Raw genomic sequence first — 25128 nt, 5'->3', positions numbered from 1 at the left:
CCATGATACCAGCCGCTGGAAACGTGTCATACAGCTTTGTTTGACAGAAATGAAGGAGAACATATTTTGTTCATTTGTTTGCTTGTTTCTACATGAGCTTTGTGTGATTTGATAAGTATCTGAGGCTGAGACCACAGGACTGTAAAACATGATTGTTGGGCTTCATTTTCTGTACTGAACAATTTAAGATTAGCTAGTAAATAACAATTGTAGTGCTCTCCACTATGTAAAACCCCCACCTGAATTTTTAGGGTTTTCAGTTCAAGCCAATTAAATGAATTCCAAAAAAAACCCCAACTGAACCCCAAATGATCCCCTATGAGCAAGCACTCTGGCAACGATGGAAAGGAAAAACTCCCTTTTCCTTCAACGCCAGGATGAAGGTGGACTGTGGCCCGAAAACATTTCTGTTTTTAAAGGGTAACTGGCCCACATCCACAATTACCACAATCCACAATTGTTGATGAGTGATCCCCGCTCTGTGGGATCATTTACTTCATCCGAAAAGCTTTGAGATGGCCCAGCAAGCTTCAGGAACAACAATGGCCGCTGTGGCAAGATCTGAGCCTACTTTAAGTAGGCGCTGATTATTTTCCACAGTTTTCATGAGTTCTGCGTTGTCTTTCCTGCTATTTTCGAGCTCTTCCCTGAGATCTGCAGTTATTCTACGGTTGTGCTCAAATTGAAGTCCTACGTCTTTGTGAAGCTGAGACAGTCCCATCTCACTAGCCTCAAGCTGCAGTCTTAGTGATTCCTCTCTACTTTCGCTTCCAGAAGGTTACTTATTTAATTATTCCCGTGACATTTTTTTAAAGGTTTAAAGCACGGTGTCACAAGTTAAATATGTTCTCTGAATTATTTAAATCTAAAAGTATTAGCTTTGTCTAACACAGCTTTGGCTGTTTCTGAAAATGCTCCAATTAAAATATATTTATAATATATTTTGAAATGTATTTTAGGACATATATTTTTGGGCCATTTTTCGTATATTTTGAAATACATTTCAAAATATATTTCAAAATACAAATTAAAATTATTTAAAATCATTCAAATATATATATGTATATATATATATATATCTATATATATAGATATATAGATATATATATATATATTACCCTTCATATATTTCAATCTAAGAAAACACATTCACATGTAACAGCTCAAAAATCTTTATTTGATGTCTAAAACATACATATAGCATATCAATCAAGCAAGAAACATACATTTTATAATTTTATTCTCATTACATACTTAAACATTCTAAAAGAAACACATACGCACATTTATATATATATCTAAATGTGTGGGTGTGTATGAACATAAATCAACATACTTAAAATGTAATTTTTTTTCCTTTTCCAGCAGTCTCAGTTCCCCCAGCTTCGAATTCACTGCAATCCCCAAAGCCCCTCTGGACACACTGGGAAACCTTACTGCCACTGTAACAAACAAAAGTCACAGTTCTATTACTTTTATCAGAGTTAAAATACAAATATGATTTATCTTAGCTGGCTTAATTTAGCAAACAGATATTTCTGTTTATATAGATACAGATATTAATTCAGATATATTTTACACATAATTTTGCCTCTTTTTTTCTCCCTCGATGGAAAGTCTATCCACTTCATAGTGTCCTTATCAAGGGCAGTTCTTCACTCTGCGCCGATGTCCGTTTTGCTCTGTCCTCCCTCCTATAAAAAGCATGAACATATGAGTGTCTGACTAGTTTTAGATTTCCAAAAATCTGATCTTTGTTCAACTAAACATTTGAACTACAATGATATGCTATTGAGACATACTTTTATGGGTACTTTGGTAAAGAAACTGGTGACAGAGAAGTAGGCTTTTTAAAATACTAGTAGCTAACCATTTAAACTGACTTTTGTTGGGATTTAAATATATATATAGTCTTAGTGCTTATTTGCTGATTATATTGTTCTATGTATAAGAGAGGGCCAGCTTTGAGTGTAAACTAGGTCGCAGGCTGACAGGAAACTGCATGCTTTTGCAGAGCATATGAGGTGCAGACAGAAAGTGAAACTAAGCTCAGACGAGACAAAACTAGGTTACGGGTGACAAGTTGCCCTGGCAACAGACTTTTGAAAGAGGAAGTTAGTGTAAAGTTGCACCGGAAATTTGACACAAAGAAAAGAGGAACTGAGTAAACTGAGTGTGTGTGTGTGTGTGTGTGACGTACTGCAGAAATATAAACCAGACTGGCTGCTACTGCATTTCAGACTTGAGCTGGTGTTTCTGTGCTCAGTCTCCATTTTCCGAAAATTTAAAATTAAAGATCATTTTTTGGAGTTAGACCACTTTGAGCTTGTGTTTTTCTTCGCCGCCAAAAAATTCAAAGAACAGAATTTAATACTTTCAAAGCTGTTTACCTTTTAAATTGCTGTGGATCAAAACCTCCAGTGGGAAGACGGCCATTAGAAGAACACGCACCATTGAACGTGAAAACAACAAAAACAAACAAAAAAACAGAACAATATATAAGAATCTGGTAGGGTAATAAATCTCTTCTGAAGCAATATAGTTCACTTTGGGTGGAAAACAAAACATTCCTCTAAAATATATATACTGACATTAGCAATCAACAACATGATTGTAATTATTTCCCTCCTAGTTCCATCTACTGCTCTGTGCATGTGTCAAGCACTACGACTGTACCTATTAGGGGTGGGTTTTGATTATCGATTTATCGATTAAAATCGATTCTGGCTTGGATAACGTGAAATCGATTCATTAAAATCCTGAATCGATTTTTAAATATAATTTTATTTTGCCCGAAACGCCAGAATCTCAGGTGAAACCTCACAAAATTTCAGCAACCACCAAACAGCTAACACAGTAAATGAGAGCAGGTACACGGATTCTGCACAAAGACGTAAACACAAAGCTCGGACCCGCCGACGGATCAGAATCAGTGAGATGTCGCCTTTCTCACCCAACGGCACGGACACGGTCGGGGCTGAAAGCCGACAGCTCGCTGATTCTGATGTTTCGGCGGGTCCGCGCTTTGTGTTCACGCCCTTTTTGCACGAGATTCTGAAGCTGCAGGTTTTATCTCTCTCCAAACAATATTGACCAAACCAGCAGCAAAAGAAGATCCAAACTATGCTTCACATAAACATCGTCATGGACTCCCTCTTACTTTTGCTGTTTTGCTTCCACCACGATAAAATCACACTTCATGCACAGCTCTCTCTCTCTCTCTCTGTACTTCAAGAACAGTTTCCCGTTTAAAAATCTGTTTTCTGCATTATTCGCTTGCTTGTTACGCACAAGTCTACCGTTGTTTACAGCGCTGTCGGCCGCTGTTTTCTTTCCTTTTACTTACTTCCGAAAAGAAAGCCTCATTTCTGCTGTTCAATACTGAACAAATTTAAACTTTAAATTATGCAAAATTGCATAACGCTTAGCCGTGTCTCTAATAAAACCTCTGTAACTTTGCTCTGCTTCACTTCAGCAGCATCAGGTAATGTTCATATGTTGATTAATGGTTTTCTTTCGTTTTTGATCTACTGCGGAATATTTTTATTAAATCCCAGGCCAGGAAAATCGCCTTCATGTTTTTCTGTGTTTTATCCTCAGTTACTTGACACAAAGGCATCTGCTGTGATGCTCACACCTAGGGATGGGTATCGAAAACCGGTTCTTGTTGAGAACCGGTTCCCACTGTTTCAATTCCTTGGAATTGTTTGCCATTTTTGCAAACGATTCCCTTATCGATTCCAGTCGCCCAAATGACGTCACCGCGTTGCGGAGCGTCATTTACCTGGCAGGAAACATGGCGGCTCAAACGCTAAAAAGTTTGGTTATACTTTACGAGAGCGGATGACAACAGGGCAACTTGCAATATTTGCAAAGTAGATATTTCATTCAAGGGAGGAAACACTACGAATATGCAAAAGCATTTGCTCACAAAACACGCGATAACCTTAAATGAATGTCGTGTTTTTAATTCCGCTCCGGACTTGTGAATCTCAACCCAGCAGCAGCGGTAACGTTTGCACGTCCTCTCCCGTTAATGTGGCAGGTAAATAATCAACTAACAGTGCATATTATGTTAGCGCGATCTGCCTTATTACAAAACCTGCCATTACTGTGCGTTTAGGTGACCATGATGAGAGAGACAGAGTCTGGCTGGCGCTCGCTGGCAGTTGTCGCTGCAGTCTACCGGTAGCGTCTCCTTTCAGGTCAGGATAGACTCAAGGCTATGTTCACACTGCAGGCGAAAGCGCATCAAATCCGATTTTTTTGACCCTATGCGACCCATATCCGATCATGGTCTGACAGTGTGAACGGCACAAATCCGATATTTTCAAATCCGATCTGGGTCACTTTCGTATGTGGTCCTGAATCCGATACATATCTGATGTTTTAGAAAGCGACTGCTGTTTGAATGGTCATGTCGCATTAAATCCGTCTTTTACGTCACTGACACGAGACAGATGCCAATTATCAGCTCCGGAGAAGACATCGCGAACGCTTCCTGGCCATCTCGCGTAGATGTCAGTGAAACTGTTGGGAAGACAACGTTGGAGAAACGTGAACATTTTATTTGTACTGTATAATCTGCAGATTCTGACAGAAATCTGCAACTATCCTTTGAAGCACCGCTCCTCTAAAACAGCAATAAGGATCATTATTAGGTTATCTACATTATTATGTAAATAACAAAATAACTTAAAACAACAATTGGGAAACGTAAAGTCCGAAGTCTTTATATTAAGGGCCATCAGTCAAACAATATTGTTTGGTCTGGGTCTAAACAGAGCGCATTGTGTGCGACGTCTTCTTTTGCGCATGCGGGCCGCTTTGAGCGTTCACACTGGAGAGCGTTTGCTGTCGCATTTTATTTGTAGTGTGAACAAGCAGACAAAAAAATCGGATTTGATCAAAAAATCGGAATTGAGCATTAAGACCTGCAGTGTGAACGTAAAAGGCTTGCACCCATTTGCCACAGCAGATGCCCCCGATTTTCGGTAAGTGAATGTGTTTAATTGTAGGCAGGGACATTACTGGATATTCTTGTGTAATTGCTACAGAATAATTTATGTTATACTTTGTTATTGCTACAGACGAATATTTATTTTATTATTTTACATTTACAATTTTTTTTCCCCGGGGACCCTGTGACACCCCATTGAAAAGCCATAGGCTGGATCTCTTAAGGATCTCTTAAGATTTGTAAGGCCATGTTACTCCTAAATTTCTATCTTGTTCAAAGAGAAGATATAAAACAAAGTTCTAAGCTAATCGACCTTAGTGTTCTCCTTTTTTAAAAAAAAAAAAAAAAAAGAATCGATAAAGAATCGAATCGTTAAACAGAATCGAAAATGGAATCGGAATCGTGAAAATCTTATCAATACCCATCCCTACTCACACCTTTGATAAAGTCTGGCAAGTGTCAGTTTTCTTTTTATAGATATAAAAATATGGAATTGTACTGATGCATGATCTGAATTATAATATTTCTGACTGTCTGAGGCAAAATTTCCCCGATTCGAATTGAATCAAATCGTGGATCGAATCGATCCGGGATCTTGTGAATCGGAATCGAATCGATTCTAGAAATCAGTGACTATACCCAGCCCTAGTACCCTATGCATATAAATTCACCATATATATCCTGCAAAAATGTCTTATTATGGTCAAAAAAGGCCAACAAACAAAGGCATTCAATCAGAGGTGAGAAATTAAACGGGAATATTAATTGTAGGTGAACTATTCTTTATCTACAAGCAATCAAGCTTATTTAACTAAGAAGCTTGAGATATTTGAATGTAAAATAAATAAATAATAATAAAAATAATATGATGAAATAAAAATGCACAACTTACATTAAGGACATCTGCATTTGTATCCACAGGCTAAAAGTAAAACAGTAAATGTGTTAGTAATAGTACAGGTATTTGTAGAAAAAAAAAAGAGGCAGTAACTGTGACTCTTCAGTTACATCAGCCCTGCAAACCCAAGTGACAGATGATGCACTTGGGTTTGCAGGGCTGATGTAACTGACGGCTGCCATGTCACTAAGATGTATTCAGAAAGATGCAAACAATCCTCTTAATAAAGATCTAACAAGTAATATCTAAAAAATGCACTACTAACAGAATACTTGGCTGTTTAAAAATATTCATGGTCCTGGGGTAGCTCCTCCAGGGCAGACACCTCAGCAGATAGCTGGTCCCGCCAGAGAGCACCACTGACTGCCTCCAAAACCATCTCCCCCTCATCTTGCACATCATCCTCGGGTGCATCCTCCGGGTACATAGCGTCACTAGCACCGAGGCAGATGTTATGTAGGACAGCACATGCTGTTATGACCTGAAACAGATGTTTTGTTTTTTAAATAAGGTGTTTATACATGTACATACACTAAAGTTCCCATTATGTCATTATAATTATTCAAAAAAAGAATGGCACTAAATTATAATGACTTACATGCCGTACAAAGGTGTGGTGCACCTCGAGCGCTTGAAGGAAGATGGCCCGGAACCTCGTCTTCATCATTCCAAAAGCACGCTCTATAATAGAGCATGCCCTGGACATATGTGTCAATGAAGCGGCCCTGATGGTCACACACTGCCTGCAGGAGTATGGATGGGAACAATTTCCTGTTTCTGTAGCACTAACCATCAGGGCCGCTGGGAGGCTTGATGCGGACATGGCAGCCGTCAATTGCACCAGCAGCCTTTAAAAAGGCTCTGTGTCTTGCCAGCCCTGCAAACCCATGAGACAGGACATCTAGGTCTTCAGGAGTCCGAGGGAGATGGATGACCTGATGGCGAATAGCCACCACCTCCTCTGTGACCCTGTGGACGATGCGGTGAACAGTGGAGCGAGGAATAGCAAACACTCTGGAAACAACTCTGTAGGATGCTCAAGGAGCTCAGTTGTGGCACCCCAACCATGTGGCCGATCCCGGTTAAGGAGATTCAGCAGCACTTTCAGAGACTCCCTGCTCAGACGAAAATCAGGCCTAGTGTCCTCATTATTAAAAACCCTGTCCAGGACTGGGACAGTCAGGTTAATCCTGCAGTACTGTGGTCTCGTCTGGTGAAGGAAAATATGGAAAATGTTTTATTCTTGTCATTATTATGAATGTTGCTCTTGTTCTTTAAAAAAATGTGTCAAAACTTTATTTTGATTATCATACTTAAATAAAATGCACTGGTTAACTGATAAAAGATAAAAGAGCGAATAAAATCACGTCTACATCAGAGTTTTATTTAGCTAGTAAACAGATTTTAAATACACACATAAACGATGGGGGAAAAACTGAGGACATGTATTTTCACTGTACCTGAACTTGGTTATCTCTTAGTCGCAGCTAAATCAGTCGTCTGTGACGGCTGATTTGTTGTAACTCATCACAGCACAGAAACAGCTTTAGTGAAGGTTACAAATGATCTTCTTATGGCCTCTGACAGTGGACTCATCTCTGTGCTTGTCCTGCTAGACCTCAGTGCAGCGTTTGATACTGTTGATCATAATATCCTATTAGAGCGATTAGAACATGCTGTAGGTATTACAGGTACTGCACTGCAGTGGTTTGTATCATATCTATCTAATAGACTCCAATTTGTGCATGTAAATGGAGAGTCCTCTTCACACACTGAGGTTAATTATGGAGTTCCACAGGGTTCAGTGCTAGGACCAGTTCTGTTTACATTATACATGCTTCCCTTAGGCAGCATCATTAGAAGACATAGCATACATTTTCACTGCTATGCTGATGACACCCAGCTCTATCTATCCATGAAGCCAGGTAACACACACCAATTAGTTAAACTGCAGGAATGTCTTAAAGACATAAAGACCTGGATGGCCGCTAACTTTCTGCTTCTGAATTCAGATCAAACTGAGGTTATTGTACTCGGCCCTGAAAATCTTAGAAATATGGTATCTAACCAGATTCTTACTCTGGATGGCATTACCTTGGCCTCCAGTAATGCTGTGAGGAACCTTGGAGTCAGTTTTGACCAGGACATGTCCTTCAACGCACATATTAAACAAATATGTAAGACTGCTTTCTTCCATTTGTGCAACATCTCTAAAATTAGAAATATCCTGTCTCAGAGTGACGCTGAAAAACTAGTTCATGCATTTATTACTTCCAGGCTGGACTACTGTAATTCATTATTATCAGGAAGTCCTAAAAACTCCCTGAAAAGCCTTCAGTTAATCCAAAATGCTGCAGCAAGAGTCCTGACAGGGACTAGAAAGAGAGAGCAGATTTCTCCTGTATTGGCTTCCCTTCATTGGCTTCCTGTTAAATCCAGAATTCAAAATCCTGCTCCTCACATACAAGGTCTTAAATAATCAGGCCCCATCTTATCTTAATGACCTTGTAGTACCATATCACTCTATTAGAGCACTTCGCTCTCACACTGCAGGCTTACTTGTTGTTCCTAGAGTATTTAAAAGTAGAATGGGAGGCAGAGCCTTCAGTTTTCAGGCCCCTCTTCTGTGGAACCAGCTTCCAGTTTGGATTCGGGAGACAGACACTATCTCTACTTTTACGATTAGGCTTCAAACTTTCTTTTTTGCTAAAGCATATAGTTAGGGCTGGACCAGGTGACCCTGAATCCTCCCTTAGTTATGCTGCAATAGACGTAGGCTGCCGGGGATTCCCATGATGCATTGAGTTTTTCCTTTCCAGTCACCTTTCTCACTCACTATGTGTTAATAGACCTCTCTGCATCGAATCATATCTGTTATTAATCTCTGTCTCTCTTCCACAGCATGTCTTTATCCTGTTTTCCTTCTCTCACCCCAACCAATCACAGCAGATGGCCGCCCCTCCCTGAGCCTGGTTCTGCCGGAGGTTTCTTCCTGTTAAAAGGGAGTTTTAACAGGAAGTTAAAACTCAGGAAAATAGCAGGAAATCTACCCTCCACTTTGTGTGAGGGTAGATTTTGGTGGCTCCTCAACACAGATATGTTTCTTTGTACTTGAGCCTGAAATACACAGTTTCTGCCGTCTTGGCAGAATATTTCTGACTTACAGTGCTCAGAGGAATACCTGGCATTGTGCTTGTGCAAAGCATGAATATCATTCCCTCATAAAAACATTGCTAAATGGCATCTCTTTCAGACACAGAGAGACATCTTCCAGTCAGATGTGCCACAATCATCAGGCCCCCCATCACTGATGACTCAGGAGGGTTCTTCCTGTGAGGACAATGCTGCTGTGGGAAGGTGTATCCGCTGTATATTTAAAGAGAAAACAATTCCTCAATCAAACTCAATAATTTTGACAACCACATTGTTTTGTCTCTTGAATTCTGCAGGTGAGGATCGCAAAATAAAGTACTCACCTGAAGATTTCTTTAAAAATGCTTTTGTGTGTGTGAAAATGGTGTGTTGGTGCCTAATCACAGTCTTCTTCACCCTATTATTATTATATTATATTATATTACAGAACCTTGTAAAGGGTCATTGACTCATTGGAGGACTTAAGAAGGTTGAAGTTTCCTTCTAGAGATACCGTATTTCATGCTTATTGCCATTTTGAGGCTTTGACTGACACAGATCACATGTAGTCCTGCATAAACTGTGGATTTCACCCCCCATTGGTAGTTATGGACTTACACAGAAAAGGGGTGTTCAACTTGGCAGGTAAGTGTTATGCACATTTGTGTTTATAGTTCATGGAGTATGTTACGTGCATGTTCCTAATGAGTCGATTTATTATAGTGAGTGACCTCAAAGCCCCCCCTGAAGACTTCGATGCTGCGCATGGCAGTGAAGGTTTTTGGAACTCTATTCACCTGGAAATAATAAGCCGTGGGTTTTTTGAGAGTGATTGCAAAAACATATTTACAGTTATTCAGTGTTTTAAAGTAATTTAGACTTTAAGTCAAAGCATACCGTTTTCTGTAGGCAGCGTGAAGAATCCATTTTCAGTTCCACCAAGTTACACGGACTGGGCTCCATGGATCGGGGGTGAAATTCGAACAAGTGACTTTGTGCTTAACACAGAGTTTAAAAATGAAGAACGAGCTCTTCACATGAAGCACAGCTTAGCAGTGTCACAGAAGACCGTCTGTTTGACGAACTCACCAAGCTAAAGGTAACATTGCATTGTAGTTTCCAGAATACGTGACATAAAGCTCTGGGGTTGTTCCATTTATAGTTTTCCCTAATTACTGTCAGGTTGGAGTGATGAGAAAATCGTGCAAAGCCTGCAACATTTCCAGCGGTGTGTAAGTCATATACAAACTGTTAGAATTTTGCTGTGTCTGAGATGTATTCAAACTTTTCTGACACATGTTCAAAAGTCTGTTGATGATCACTTGCAATAACAAAGTTTGAAGTCATGAGTAACTGTCTTTTAGGTACTGAAGCCACGTAAAAGAGAAATCCTCTTTCTTGACCCAATAAACACAAAGGCAGGATTTGGTGGCCATGAGGTCACATGTTTATAAGCACTTTTGGTTTGTTCCAGTTTTCAGGAACCTGTTCAGTGTTTCAGGTTCAGTGCATCCCAGATCATGTTCTTTGAGCTCGAGTGTTCACACATAGAGTACATTCACATGCTTGCTTATAAACTATATCAGCCTGATGCATCACCATTTGATTCTTTGTCTCATCTTCACACTCTGATCAAGTCAGTGATGCTGTCTTTAGATGTTTCAGACATAAGTAGGCTCTTCAAAATGTTCTAGTTTAACATAAAACACTAACATTAAATGTCAGTTTATAAATTATGCCAACCTGAAAATAAAGCTGAAACTGCTGTGTATAACACACTGACCAACTGTGAGCATGTGACTGTACTTTTTCATTTTGCGTTGAGGTTGTGTTCCTCAGGCTTAAAGTTGCTGCTATTAGCAATTAACATTTCACACCCGTCATGATGATGGCTGTTAACTTCTCTCCCGGGCAGTGGTCAGTAAAAATAGCTTTGACTTGAAGGTAGTTTGAGTCTATGGTGAATGACATTAATTATGCCCGTCTTCTTTGAAGGGATTTTATTAACGAGTCTCTATTTTCAATGTAATACAGGATTTTCCAGACCAAGACTTTGGAACTGACTGTGGGATCTTCATGCTAATTGTTATTTTTCTCTTCTGTTTCTGTTTCACGTAACAATGCCAAAATATCTGTCCTTAAATAAAGAGGACCAGCAGAGGGTCTTAAGAGACATGTCGGAGGAAGAAGACACTGGAACAAGGGACTTCTTCCTCTTTGTTTTTCAGTTTGCAGAGGACATGGAGCTCTTTTTAAAAGCATGTGCTGACTACAGGTCAATGCGATGTTTGACATGTAATGGACAGATGAAGGCACTGGCTGTTTGGTTTCTTTATGTGTTGTTATTTTTTTTTCAGTGTACAAAATCCAATTAAAATTATTTCAAAATGTTGTTCACTTGATTCCATGTCAATACTTATAACATAGGATTACAGTGTAAATGTAACAGCATTTTTTTATACTTGTAACTTCAAAATAAAAAGCTTACCGTTGATATTAACAGTAAAGAATTACCTTGTAATCAATAATATTTTTATACATTTTACACATTAACCCTCTGGACTCTATGCTGGCCATTGTTTTGTTTTCTTTTAAACCAAATTACATCATTTACCCATTTTTGGCCAAACAAGCAATTTCATGTAATCATGCAAGTTTGATTTTAAGGATCTCATAGTTTGTGTTTGTGCATGACATTGCAGCACAAATATGTATTTGCAAGATAGACTGGAATAAATTATGACACATCAAATACTACACAGGCTGCAGTGAATTTCTGTGGATGCACTATTGAGCTTTGAGTTTCACAGTCAAACTTAGCTTTGAAGCACATGCTAAAAGCACTTTTACTCTTGTACTTTTCAAGATACCATAGCCAGAATATTAACTCTCAAAAAAGAAAAAAGAAGAATCAAAGCTGCAGCACAAACAGCAACAAACACTGTTCGTAAATGTGTCCTGGAGTTCATGCAGGTGCAGAAAGGGCTGCTGCTGTAAGTAAGCCTAACAGCTTCCAGATCACTTATTTTCTGGCAAGAAGGCAAGAAGGTCATCACTGCTCATTTCTACAATCTCCTGAATGATGTGGAATACAATGCCTGCAACGTCTGCTGCTCACTGCGTGGGAAGAAAACTTCTTTTACAGCAAAAACCCCTAAACTTCCAAGCAAGCACCGAGTGCGCTGCCACGGGAATGTGAAATTCACAGAGAAACTCCCGGATCCTCCCACTGACATGACGGCTGCCACACACCTGCACCAGGGCAAACCTCCGCCTGCCCCACTCCTGCTAAACAGGTGAAAATAGAGCAACAGGACCGCTGAGTCTTTGATTTTATTTATTTTCTGCTGTGTTTTACGTGCATCTATTTGAATCTATTTGCTCTATTGAAACCAGCTTTTTAAATGAACATACATGTGCCTGTATCATCCAATAAAGGCTTGTTTTCAAATCATTCCTTTATTTCTTGCATCTTCATTTGGGATGGGCCAGGGTGAGCTGGGTCCTTGATCATGTTTTTTGTCTTTGTTAGACAGCAAGAGATAAAAAGTTCTCCCAAGGTGAGGACGGGGTGGCCAATAGTTCCTTGGGCAGCAGTGACAACCCTCTGAAGTACCTTCTTTTCTGCTGTGGTGCAGCTGGAGATGTGATGCAGACGCAGCAGTGCCCTCTTTGTCACCTCTGTAGTGTTGGCACGCCGGATAAAGAACAGAATATGTAGAAAATATAATAATGAAAGAAACTAAAATATTAACGTCAACGCCCACGGATCCTGACAGTTATCTTTAGGGATGGGTATCGTTTAGGTTTTATCCGATACCGGTGCCAAACCGGTACTTTTGAAACGGTGCCGGTGCTTAAACGGTGCTCAAACCGGTGCTTAAAGAATGGAGAACACAAAATTGGTCCAAAAACCTCTCATGTTCAGCTGTTTTTTGTAAAAAGATAACAATGTTAGCCTTTTCTGCAGCTATAGGGCATATATGGTATCACTCTTGGCTGGAAGCAGTGCTTAAACAATGGAAAAAACACAAACTTTGTCCAAAAACCTCTCATGTTTAACTGTTTTCCACTTTTTCTTTGGTCATTTTAGCCTTTTTGCCCAGGGTGAAGGGAGTATCTGCCGTCAAACAAGAAGACAGCCGCATGTAACTACGACGGTGTTTGCTAGTTCACCTTACATGCATTAATTTAATAACGTGGTTAGCGTACTCAACGTGAATTACACACGAACAGCATTAAGCTACTCACGCAGAGAAGAACGGCTGCTGCTGCATCATCATCCTCATCATTTCTGCTACACTGGCAGGGCTAGGGGCCAGGACTCTCCTCTTCGGGTTTTTGGGGGATGTTGCTAACTCCGGGTCCGATAACAGGCACCACACCCGCAGTAGATGTGCTCGGTGTGAGGTCTCGCAGCAAGTTATCAAATACGGCGCATTTCTCGGCTTTAAAAAAAAACGCTATGCGTCGCCAGGTGTTTCATCGGATTCGAGATGTTACCTCCTTTGACAGTAGCACAGTATCAGCTTAAAGCACTTGTTGCAGGCTGCTGAGTTTGCATCTTTTGCTGCGAAGTACAGCCAGACTTTTGGCCGCTTTGCCTTGGATATTTTTGATCTGTAGCTCTGCTCTAAAAGAACGTACGTGCCTGGCCCCGCCTACTATCCTCGGAAACGTAAAATGATTGGCTAAAATCTAAAGTCATCACAGCTCAGGAAAAAAAAGCACCGAAATAAAGCCCCGAAATGTGCGCTGCTTTTCGGTCTGGTTACTACCGTTTATGTCAGAACCGGTGCCATCATGGCACCGGACACCGGTACCCATCCCTAGTTATCTTCCTGTTTTATTCCGAGTTGTGTTTCCTCTTCAGGATGATTCTAATCAGTCTTGTTGTTCCTCCATTTGTGTCACCACACTGCGCAGTTTATCCAGCAGCACTGCACAGGAGAAAATATCAAAACTGTAATAATGAACAGAAACTTCAGTCTCACCGTGACTGTACTCAGTCACAGAGTAACTGAACTCACCTCCAGCTGATGGCCTCTGGAAGCCGTCGTAGGCCCGGCACTCGTTGATCAGCTGTCCCAGTTCTGCAGGACAGTCATCAGGAAGCGGCTCTCGATACTTCTCTTTACACACCTTCTGATAAATGTCTTTATCTGAGATACCTACGAGACATTTGAAGACACGTCAGGAGGAGAAGTCGATGGAGAGGACTCCAAATCTTAGTTTAAATCTTCAGTGAGTGTAGTTTAGATACAAACCTTCAAAAGGATTCTTACAGGTTACAATTTCCCACAGGATGATTCCAAAACTGAAACAAGTTCAAAAGCAAATTTGATCATTTTACAAACCACAGCAGGTTTGAAATCAGTAAAGTGTTGTGAGGTCAGCCAGGAGCTGTTTTCACATAAACCCCCAACCAGAGGAGTCTCGCTCCGATGGCACATGCAAGTCACTTCTACATCAGCTTCACTTTTCGGACCCACAAGCTAAGTCCATCTTTTAGAAAGTTTATGAATGAGGGCCTTTGAGCACACCTCTTTGGAACGACAGCCGTGGGGTCTCACCTGTACATCTCCCACTCTTTGCAGTAGCTGAAGCTGGCGTTGTGGAGCTTCTCGGGACAGTAGTAGCACAGCGACCTCGTGGCTCTGTCCTCCGTCTGCCTTTTCAGAGACGTCTCTGTTTTCGACAGCCTGAAACCTCCCAGCTGGAAACAACAACCAAACCGTCATATGAAGCAAATATGTTCAGCTGCAAGGAATCCCAGCATGCATTGCCTTCAGTACCTTGACGGTGTAGTCTTTAGTCACCAGGAACTTGCTGCTGTTGATCGACCCGTGAACCTTCCATTTTTCCTCTGTATTGTGCAGTCTAAGATACGACAGGTAAACTCATCATCACCAACATGAATCTATGAACGACACGGTCACTGTGAAGCTGCCCAACTCTAAAGAAGATGCAATGATTTGCAGACCTCATAAACTCAGACTTTACTCACAGAACTCAGAAAACATATCAAAGGTTTCAGCTGAGAAACTTTACAATGCAAAGAAAAAGTTGTCTCATTTTGAACTTGAGGGCAGGAACATATCTCCTAAAAGTCGGGCCATGTTTCCCGCTGTGTAGAGTTCCTCTTCTTTTAACAACAGCCTGTAACTTTCTGTGAACTGAGGACAGAAGCTGCCGTACTTCTGGGAGAGGAACACTCCCGGGTCTCCTTCGTTCTGGTTTTGGTTTCACGATGCTCCAGATGCTCTCAGCTGGTAGGCCGCTTCACCACCTGCACTCTTCTACTGAGAAGCCGTGCTGTTGGAACGGATGCAGTCTGTGGTTCAGCATCATCCTGCAGAAATATAAAGGCCTTCCCTGGACGGAGCATATGTTGCTCTAAAGCCTGTATATACCTTTCAGCATTGATGGAGCCTCTCCAGATGTGCCAGCTGCCAGTTTCGTTGATACAATCCCCAACCCGTCAGAGACGCAGGCTTTGAACGAAGCACTGATAACGAGCGGGATGGTCCCTCGCCTCTCCATTAACCCGATTAGGTGCAAAATGTTCCTCCATCTTTTCCTCGTAGCACCACTTACTCTTCCAGCCTCCAACTTTTTCTATGTGCTATTGTAAATAAAACTAGAAAGCGAAAATTTCAGAAGAAATTTTAAGTGTGCCTATGCCGCTGGTAAACAGTGTAGTTTGCCATTCATACAGCTACAGAGAGCAAAACTCAGCAGAGCAGCCATTCTCCACCATGAACTATGGTAAAAACAAACACCGCTCGCACCTCACAGATGACAGCTTACAATTTTGGGTAAAGATGAAGTGACTTTGTACAGCCCCGATTTGCAGACGCTGTGCACATAGTTTCATGAGCAGAAGTCCCATTGTACCACGGCAGACCCGACAATGTTTGCATGAACACGCTTTGAAGCATTACGTTATGGACCACTTTTCACACATGGTTGGTGTACCCACACAGCCGGCTGTAGCTTTTCAACTCACAGCCTGACACACACCCAAAAAACAGCCGAGAGAGCACAGACTACGCCAGAGAGGCGTGATTGCAGATGCCGCTCAGGTGGGTCCACCTCCCCTGCAGCGGCACTGCAGACCACGCCCCGCCACACACATCAATCACGTAAAATAAATATTTATGCACTTTTGCATTCACTTTTTGTTTTTTGTTATTTTTACACAGTGTTCTGAATGATTAACAATGGTCTACAGCCAATCTTGTGTATTATTATACAAACTTTGGTTGTAAGATGCCCTACCTGGCCCCCTGGCAAAAGCTTTGCTAGATCCGCCCCTGCACAGTTACCAGCTGTCAGCTAAATAAAAAAGGAGCTTGGTGTTTATTTCTCTCAGAAACAGTTCGTAACTTCCCTTCAACTCATTCATGTCACCTAAAAAAAAGGTAAACCTGTTTCTCCATCACCAGTTCAGCTCTGATGATTCGGTAAGGTCATCTCCTGGTTTCCACTAAACTACACCTAAACTCGGTTTATATCTGACCCAAATAGAGTGCAGTTCATAACTTCTTACCTGAAATTCAGTTCACCTCACGCTCTGACCGGCAGCCGTCTGCTTCTCCTGCCTTCGGTTTCCCTGATCCACGATCTACCACCGGTTGATCGGCGGTCGCCTCGCCGCCTCGTTCCCTGCATGCTCTGTCTGACACACACCGGTGGATAGCTGCCCTCGGTTGTAGCTCCGCGTCAGGGACCACCAAACAACTCAGTTATTTTTTCCACATCGACCAGCATCTGGACAATCCACCGCCTTTCACTGTTTGTACCGTTACTAAAAAAAAACCCTCATCGGCTCATAAAAACGAAAAATAAGTCCAGCTATGACCCTGAGTCAAAAAGACAGCCAGTTAGCTAGCTAGCTGTCTAGCTCTTTGCAGGCACCGAAACCATCAGAGCTAATATGGGATGTCTTGGTAACACGAGCACATATTTGAAGTTTACATCTGGCCAATCCACCACCTTTCACTGTTTATACCGTTACTAAAATGAATAAATAAATAAATAATTTATTTATTTAAAATAAGTCCAGCTGTGACCACGAGACTTTACGAAGGACCGGGTGTGAAACCAGAGTAAGCCGCTCTCACTGTCATCCAGGCCGGCTGTAGCTTGTTAGCAAAGCCGCGCTAGCCACACTAGCCAGCTAGCCTCAAGCAGAAACGACATCGTCAGAACATTGTCGCTAATATGGGATGTTTTGACAAAATGAGCAGATATTTGAAGTTTACACACCTATATTCTCGCCTGAAAATATCTTAAAAGTTTATTTTGTGACCTAGAAACAGTATTAAGAGGAAAATAAAAACTAAGTGATGGCCGCCATTGTTTGACTCGGCAGAGGCGTGCTATGAATTGTGGGATATTGAGTTTTCCACCAAGCATTACCGTAACTTTTGAATGATTTGCGCAACCTTAAAAATTCCAATGGCTCCTGAAAGCAGCGACGCTGTGCGCACCGTTGATATTGTCATCATTACGGTAATCCAAATAAGGGTAGACAGGCCGTACTACTCCCGGCATACCACTAGAGAGAGCCAACACACCACAAATGAAGTTTGAAATTTGTATCAGTGGGACCAAAAGATGGAGCCAACACACCACAAATGAAGTCTGTTTCTATGGCGCCAAAAGAAGAATCTTTCTAAATTTGCACTAAAATATTAATATTTAAAAAACTATAAAAGTCATAAACACCAAAAGTGTATACCATACTAGTCCAGCTCCAGCCGCACAAAATGATCTAACATATGTAACCCTATTGTCAAAACTGTTTGGCAGAGAAGCGCGGGAAAATTTTCACTAAAATATTAATATTTAAAAAACTATAATAGTCATAAACACCAAAAGTCATAGCACACCATTCCTGATCCAGCCGCACAAAATGAGGTAACATATATGAAGCTTGTCTCAAAACTGCGAGGCGAGATTCGCTGCAAAATTTCAGGCGGAAACTGAAGAATAATAATAATAATAATAATAATAATAATAAATCCGACGAATAGTAATATGTGTGCCTCTTGGCATAGGCACACATAATAACTCTGACTCTGATGAGACCTGCAGATCGTTGCATTCTGTCTTCATTTACATTTTACACAGGGTCCCAACTTGTTTGGAGTTTAGGTTGGAATCTGTAATAAAGCAGACACACTGACCGATAGAGTCCTCGTGCTGCATCCAAACACATGTGAGCTTTCCTGATCCAGGTCAGAGTGTAGTCAGAGTCCAGAACCTGGCGAAGACTTCCTTTCTCACAGTACTCCATGATGATGAAGAACTGAGGGTTGGGTCCTACAGGCAGACACAAGACAAGTTACTACAGGTTTGTCACTGAGTGCATTTATCTGTGATGTTTTCACGTATGTATATCTGGGGATAGCGTGTAACAGACACTCTGGTCCACCGTGAGGATCCCCCCCGACGTGGACACGCATGCTTCAGTTGCAGTACCAGCAGGGGGAGATAATCTAGTTAAAGCCAAGAAATCACTGGTGACCAAGCAAGCTATGAAGTCCATTCCTCCTGTGCCAGGTACGACTAAGCGAGGTGGCTGATATGTATTTACTTGTAAATGTGTTAGTATTGTCTGTTAGTTCCTGTTTTAATTTTAGGGTTAGCCCCTGGTGTGGATTTCTGTTTTCATCTGTCCTTTTTTCTTTTTTGAACCCTGCTTATCTACGTGTAAAGTGATGAACTGCATTTCCTGTGTTGGCTGACGCTCTCGTTTTCATGCGCTGCAGTTAATTTTTCAGGTTTGGCTCAAATACAAGTGCTCGTTCAAAAAAATATGCACCTCTGTGTTATTCACACGCTTCGGTCTGCTCACCGTTCTCATCCTGGATGCAGATTCCAAACATTCGCAGGATGTTGGGCGACTCAAACTGCTTCATGGTGTCGACTTCCTTGTTGAAAATAGACTTCACGTCTCTGGATGTGGAGAAAATGTTTGATGGCAGTGAATACAGCAGCACACAGAGAGCACTGGGAGCCTCTGATTATAAAGAAGTGAGTGTGTGTGTTATTTTCTAATGGGAAGGACTATTTTCCTGTGTTTCATCCCAATATGGGGCTGAACTGTGGTACAGACCGTGCACTGGTGTTCATGGGGTTGATGTATCTCTTGATGGCCACTGGGAATCCCTGATATTCTCCTTTGTAGAGCTCGCAGCTCGCTGTTGTCTTGAAGGGCTTTTTGGGATGTTCATACTTCAGTTCATCTGGTTTAATCTGTCGCACAGCCACGCTGCTGAAACTGGGCTTATTCACTGTGAACAAAAAAGATAAAGACTCCAATTATAAATCCCACTTTCTCAAAATAAGATGTGTGGTTTGTCAGTAAGTCACCATTCACAGACTTGTTTATGACACAACTCTCCGCAGGGCCGCTCAGCGATGTCGTACTCACACATCTGCACCACTTTGTCCAGCTGTCTCAGTATGGTGTTGGTTTTCTCCTGCTGCTCTTTCATGTAGTCCATTAGCACTGAAGAACAGAGAAACACAAACTCTGAGTCTGGTCCAAACGCTTTAACAGGATTTATTCTAAGTGTGGAAACACTGAGAGGAACAGAATCATCTTTGGTGAACAAGGATCAAAACACTAAAGAGCTCTGCTTGAACGTCTCTAAAGACAAATTCAGTTTCTCCTCACATTTGGTCATCTCCGTGTCGTCCTCCTTCCCGTCCATTTCGTCTTCTCTCTCTCTCTGTCTAAACACCTCGTACAGCATCTTGCTCTGCTCTGATTGCAGAGCTACACACAGGACCTGGTAAGCATCGTTGAGCCGCTCGCTCACCGTATCAAACTCTTCTCCGTGGCTGCCCGATTTCAGGATGCGCTCCACCAAGTTGGCTGCAGTGTATTTTTCAATTAGCTTTTGTGCTGAATCCAGAGTTAGGATCAGCTCCCCAAGGGCTTTCTCTACCTGTGGAGAGAACTCTGTGATGGACTTCACCACATCCTCGAGGGCTTTGACTCGGACCGAAATCCGCTGGCAGCGCTTTTTGTTGGCCTTCACCTTTTTAGCCAGTTTGTAGATGTTTGTGGCAGCAGAAAAGAAGGGCTTTACCGTTTCCATGATGAGCTAAAGAGACAGAGAGGACAGTTTATAACATAAAAATGCAACAAATCAAAACACACCCATCAATGCTTCAATGCTCAGGAGGGGTCGAGGAGGCGTCCTAATGAACTCAACTGGCTTCTTTTAATGTGAAAGAGTCGTGTCTCTGCTCTGAGCTGCTCCCTAATGACAGAGCTCCTCACCCACTTAGTCCTGCAGACCCCTCACCAACCCATCTGTCAGTCTACAGCTCCACTCTCCCCTCACTTGTGAATAGGAGAGATACTTTTGAGTCAAACTCCAACGTAGCTGAAAGCCTGGGACCAAAGCCAGCAACTATGACAATATTACATGGTGTGTAACAAAGTAGGTTTTTAGCCCTTCCTCTCAAATCTCAGTAAGTCTTAGTTTGTTCCTCCTTCATCTTTGGCATCACGCCTTCATGTCTTTGCAGCTACCTCTCAAAGACAAATCAAGACCTTGGATTACTCTTCAGTGTTGATCCACACACAAAAATCACACAGATTTGCCTTTTGTGGACTCGCTACTTCATGAATTTATCTGTAATTTATAGGCTACTGCAGAAATGTCATTATATCCCAGGTTTCTGTGGCCCGTGGGCCTGTTTTTTTTTTTACCTTTTTAAATTTTAATTATTTTTGTGATAAAATAAACATTTTATAGTCTAAAAAACTAATAACAGGGACATATTAGGGTTTATAGGAGTGTGGAGAGGGTTTTTATGGCTTACAAATAATAAAATAAACATATGGTTTCTACTTGATGGATTTTCACCTATCGCGGGGTCCCAGAGCTTTTATGTGTAATGTGTTTATTTGGTATGTAGAGTTTAGTGAACAGGATTAACAAAGGGGTTATAAAGAAATGACCTTTTTTTTTTTTTTTTTTTTTACAATGACTGCGTTATTTCACCTACATTATAACCACCCTGGTTCTTTTTGGCGGATTAAAATCTCTTTACAGAACTATTGTTAGACTTGCTGCAGTTTCTGCGGCCCTCTTGGCCAGGTCTCTCTTAAGAAAGACATTTTTAATGTCAGTGAGACTTTACAGACTTTAACTGGATAAATAAACACATTTAAAAGTGATTTTGCAAACACTGATTGCAGCGTCTGCCTTGTTGTGACAGGAATAATGTTTGGAGCTCAGATGAACTGATATCATTCATGAGGGATACATTCAGAGCTCAACTGGTAATGTGGCATACTGGGCACCTAACAGCATCCCATTGGTTCATTTTCATTACTGACACTGGATTGTCCAATGAAATCTCTTAATGTGACAGACCCCGCCCCTACCTTCGCTGTGCGCTCACTCGCAAAAGAAGTGGCGAAAAGATGGAGCTGATAATCTGAGAGAAAACAATAGAAACTAAAAATAGATGCTGAGAATGTGTGGAGTGAACGACAGGTTAGCGGCCGTTAGTTGCTGCACCGCGATCAGCATCAAAAGCAACAACCAGTAACAGCTGGTAACAACCAGTAACCAGGCCTCCCAGTCACAGCAGGCTGTAGCTGCTCCAGCTGTGGAGAAGTGAGGAAGAGACGAGGAAGGTGAAAGTAACGTGGTGAGGAAACAGAATGAAGTGTATAAAACAGAGTCAGGAGTCGAACCCTCAACTTTCAGCTCCACGGGCGAGCAGCGTTAAGACGTCAGCATCCAGCTGCTGGTTTGTTACGTCACCGTGTGCCACGTGGAGCAAAAACACCAGCGCGGATTTTTTTTGTCCCAGTTCAGCTCGGAATACATCGCATATTATAGGCCAACAAGCCATTTTCTGCGGTTTAAATAGGGACAAACGCTTTTTCACCAAACACGTGCTTTCTGGCTTTGTGCTAAATCTTTCCTCTGTTTCACTGAGAGATGCTGAAACAAACAAACAGCAAAAGAGTAACTCCGCCATAATCCGGGGAGTACTGTCCAAAAACAGACCAGCTGTGTGCAAAGAGCAGAAAATGCAGAAAGACCGTTTACCTCTGAGATAAAGTTGCTCTTCTTCACAGGAGTGTGCTGTCAGAGCACCACAAGAAAACGAAAGTAGCTCCTGTTTCCTGTTTATGTCTCCCAGCTAAGCAACCCTGCGCTCTGTTTAACACGCCTGCATGAGTCACTATGTCCCAGAAGCAGCACACTGCACAGTCACACCCGAGCCAGACACTTAAAAGTCTTCATGAAAAGACACCAGAGGGATTTCTATTGTTACTATTAAACAAAATGACCTCAACAGACAAAAAGCTTTTTATTTCATGCAACCCTCTAGCCTCCCCCGAGGAGTCACTTGAGTTAAGCAGAGGATACTCAGGGCAGCCTGCTGGCTTTCCTGAGCCTCCCAGAACAAACCTGAAAGGTTGAATAATATCTGTAATAAGAATTCTGGATGGGGGCAAGTTGGAAATTCTTTGTGATAATACGGTGATAAGTGTGATAAATCACCATGTCCTCAGTCCAGTCAGGAGGAATGTCTGTTTCTTCTATGAAGTTCATAGAAGAAACAGACATTCCTTCACAAATAGTGACGTAGTTGCTGCAGTACAGCAATTGAGCAATTGAGCTGCTAAATGATGCCCAGCACAGCAATATTGGTTTTATGAGGGATTTTAACCAGAGTATAGATGAGTCAGAGTAGACTGACTCACATTTATTGCAGCGTGTTTGTCTGCATTTATAAATTAGATGGCAATGATTTGCAAATGTTCACCAATCAGTGTGGGCTGCACTGGGATTCTCTGGACTGTGTCTACAGTCCGTCTCTGTGCAAGCACTGTGTGACCAAAAATGGTTTTTCATTTTGGGAAATCAGCTGATCGCTGCAGCAAGTTACGCAAAAAGAAAAAACAATAAGTCTATCACAGGGGTCGGCAACCTTTCTGATGACGAGTGTCATCTAAAATTTCCTCAGAAGTCAGTGTGCCATATGATTGCATTAGCAATAAATTTAATAACGCTCTATATGAACAGTTACACACTATATAGAACAACTTTATAGATTATATTTGTTTGCAGATGTTTGCAGCTATCAGCGAATAGTTATCAGCTATTTTGAAACAAAAAAAGACTTTTTATCCATAACAGCAAATGAACTGTACAACAGAAAATACAAATGCTATTTATGGTCTCCTCACAACAATGATAAGAAAAATAAACTGGGCCAATATGGCATGTTTGTTAATACAGAGATACACATGTCAATGTGATCTCTGGGCTCCCACTCAGAGACACAGGTCTCCGAGTGTCCAGCATTCAGACGGCTACCTGAGGACACTCATGTGAGAGGAAATCTGCTCACACAGATATGTAGAGCCAAATACTGTCAATAAGGCCTCTGCAATGTTCTGGAGACAGTTAAACTTGTCAGGTAGTGATGTCCAGCAGGTGAAAATGCAGCTCCATGAACACGCACTGCTGTGGATTCCAGCTGCTTCGATGTCGCATTAACTGGCATTAACTCAGCCAGTTAATGTGAGACAAACCCAGCTGCTCATTAAAGCTTTCTGGTTTGATCAGAAAAGAAAACATTGGTCCATACAACTGAAAGTCCTGAAAACACATTGTGAATTCTGTCTCGAGTCTACGGATGTATCCGTGTATTTCCGTGGTGCTGATGCTGCGCTGAGCGGACAGCTGCTGAAGCTTTTGAAGTGTCAGAATGTGGAAAGCTGACAACGTCCCTCTGACCAATAGGCTAAGTTATTTTTAGCCAGTTACAAGTTGAATCTGATAGTTGGGGTTGTTAGCTAAGATACCGTCATTAAGAAGCGGCACAACTAATGTGTCTATGCGAGCTGATTTGCGATGTGCACCGCTGGCGCTGCCATTTATTTTTTAATGCACCTTCTCAGATTAATTCACTGCGTGTCGTGCCCAGGGCTGGACTGGGACAAAAAATCAGCCCGGGCATTTTGACTAGAGACCGGCCCCCCAGGTATTAAAGCCATAAAGCCTTTGAATGAAAACAAACGCTGTTGTGACAGTGATGTACAGTCTTGTTGGTATATGTATGATTTCTATACATTTTACATCAGATAATAACTTTGATTGTAAGATTCAGATAATTATTTAATAAAAGCGAAACATTTTAAATGAGAATAAGAAAGAAAAGTATTTCTTTGTGCCCCCCTCTCCCTGTTAATGTCCTACCTGCCCCCCTGGCAAAACTTTGCTAGACCCGCCCCTGCACAGTTACCAGCTGGCAGCTACAGAAAAGGATCCTGGTGTTATTTGTCTCTCAGAAACAGTTCATAACTTTCCTTCAACTCATTCATGTCACCTAAAAGGTAAACCTGTTTCTCCATCACCTGTTCAGCTCTGATGATTCAGTAAGGACATCTCCTGGTGTCATCTTCATGTTTCCCTCTCACCACATATCCAAACCGACATCATGACCAGCAGCTTTACAGCTGTGGCTCCAGCAAACATCAGCTGATACTAGAAATTAATATTAAATAAATTCTAACAACAGCTGATCAAGCTTAAACGTGCTGCTGTTGTTTAGCGCGACATCCACTGGTTTCCTCTTTCTGGCACAAAGTGGGCGATAAACAAACAAGAGAGAAAAGCCGATCAGCTGATCATTGATCAGTTTCATGATTGAGGTAGAAACAGGAGAGGGAGGGGGAGAGAGTGAGAGAAGAAGAGGCAGCTGTGCAGCGTAACGACAGAATAACTCCAGCTTTGTGTCTTTTTTCCATTCTAGCTGAAGTCCGGGACAAACTGTGTTCCTTCTCAGCTCAACACGAAACGCGTAATATTTTCTCTGAATGCGGGACGATTCCGTCTTTTTACGGGACGGTTGGCAACTCTACTAACTTATGAATAAAATAAAGTTCATGCTAGCTAGCACGCAGTACGAGTTATTGTAACTGACAGTAAAAAGTCAGCACAACGAAAATAAACTCCACCTAAACTTGGTTTATATCTGACCCAGATAGACTGCAGGTCATAACTTCTTACCTGAAGTTCAGTTCACCTGACACTCGGACCGGCGGCCGCCTCTGGTCTCTCCTCTTGCCTCCCCTTTC

The 25128-nt window shown here is 41.7% G+C and overlaps 1 protein-coding gene across 1 annotated transcript; it reads right to left on the bottom strand.

The window, feature by feature from the left end:
* Positions 1-12309: 12309 nt before the first annotated feature.
* LOC134631881 (mixed lineage kinase domain-like protein) lies at positions 12310-22170 on the bottom strand. The gene is made up of 11 exons (XM_063480446.1): positions 22085-22170; positions 19681-20113; positions 19435-19512; positions 19117-19294; positions 18856-18956; positions 18185-18320; positions 14786-14870; positions 14564-14706; positions 14258-14307; positions 14021-14161; positions 12310-13930 (listed from the first exon to the last, which is right to left on the bottom strand). Exons 2-11 carry the CDS (start codon positions 20105-20107, stop codon positions 13875-13877), a joined length of 1395 nt encoding a protein of 464 aa, XP_063336516.1. The 5' UTR covers positions 20108-20113; positions 22085-22170; the 3' UTR covers positions 12310-13874.
* Between the last annotated feature and the right edge of the window lie 2958 nt (positions 22171-25128).

The sequence above is a fragment of the Pelmatolapia mariae genome, linkage group LG7, assembly GCF_036321145.2.
Source record: "Pelmatolapia mariae isolate MD_Pm_ZW linkage group LG7, Pm_UMD_F_2, whole genome shotgun sequence".
Taxonomy (NCBI): Eukaryota; Metazoa; Chordata; class Actinopteri; order Cichliformes; family Cichlidae; genus Pelmatolapia; species Pelmatolapia mariae.
This window is presented reverse-complemented; position numbering and strand designations above follow the sequence as displayed.

Bases quoted from the DNA above. Each gene is read 5' to 3' on its own strand.
- LOC134631881 (XM_063480446.1), bottom strand. From the start codon at position 20,107: ATGGAAACGGTAAAGCCCTTCTTTTCTGCTGCCACAAACATCTACAAA. The intron at 19,513-19,680 runs GTGAGGAGAAAC...TCTGTTCTTCAG, and splicing joins CGACACGGAGATGACCAAAT to TGCTAATGGACTACATGAAA. The intron at 18,957-19,116 runs GTCTGTACCACA...CTCCACATCCAG, and splicing joins CCCATGAACACCAGTGCACG to AGACGTGAAGTCTATTTTCA.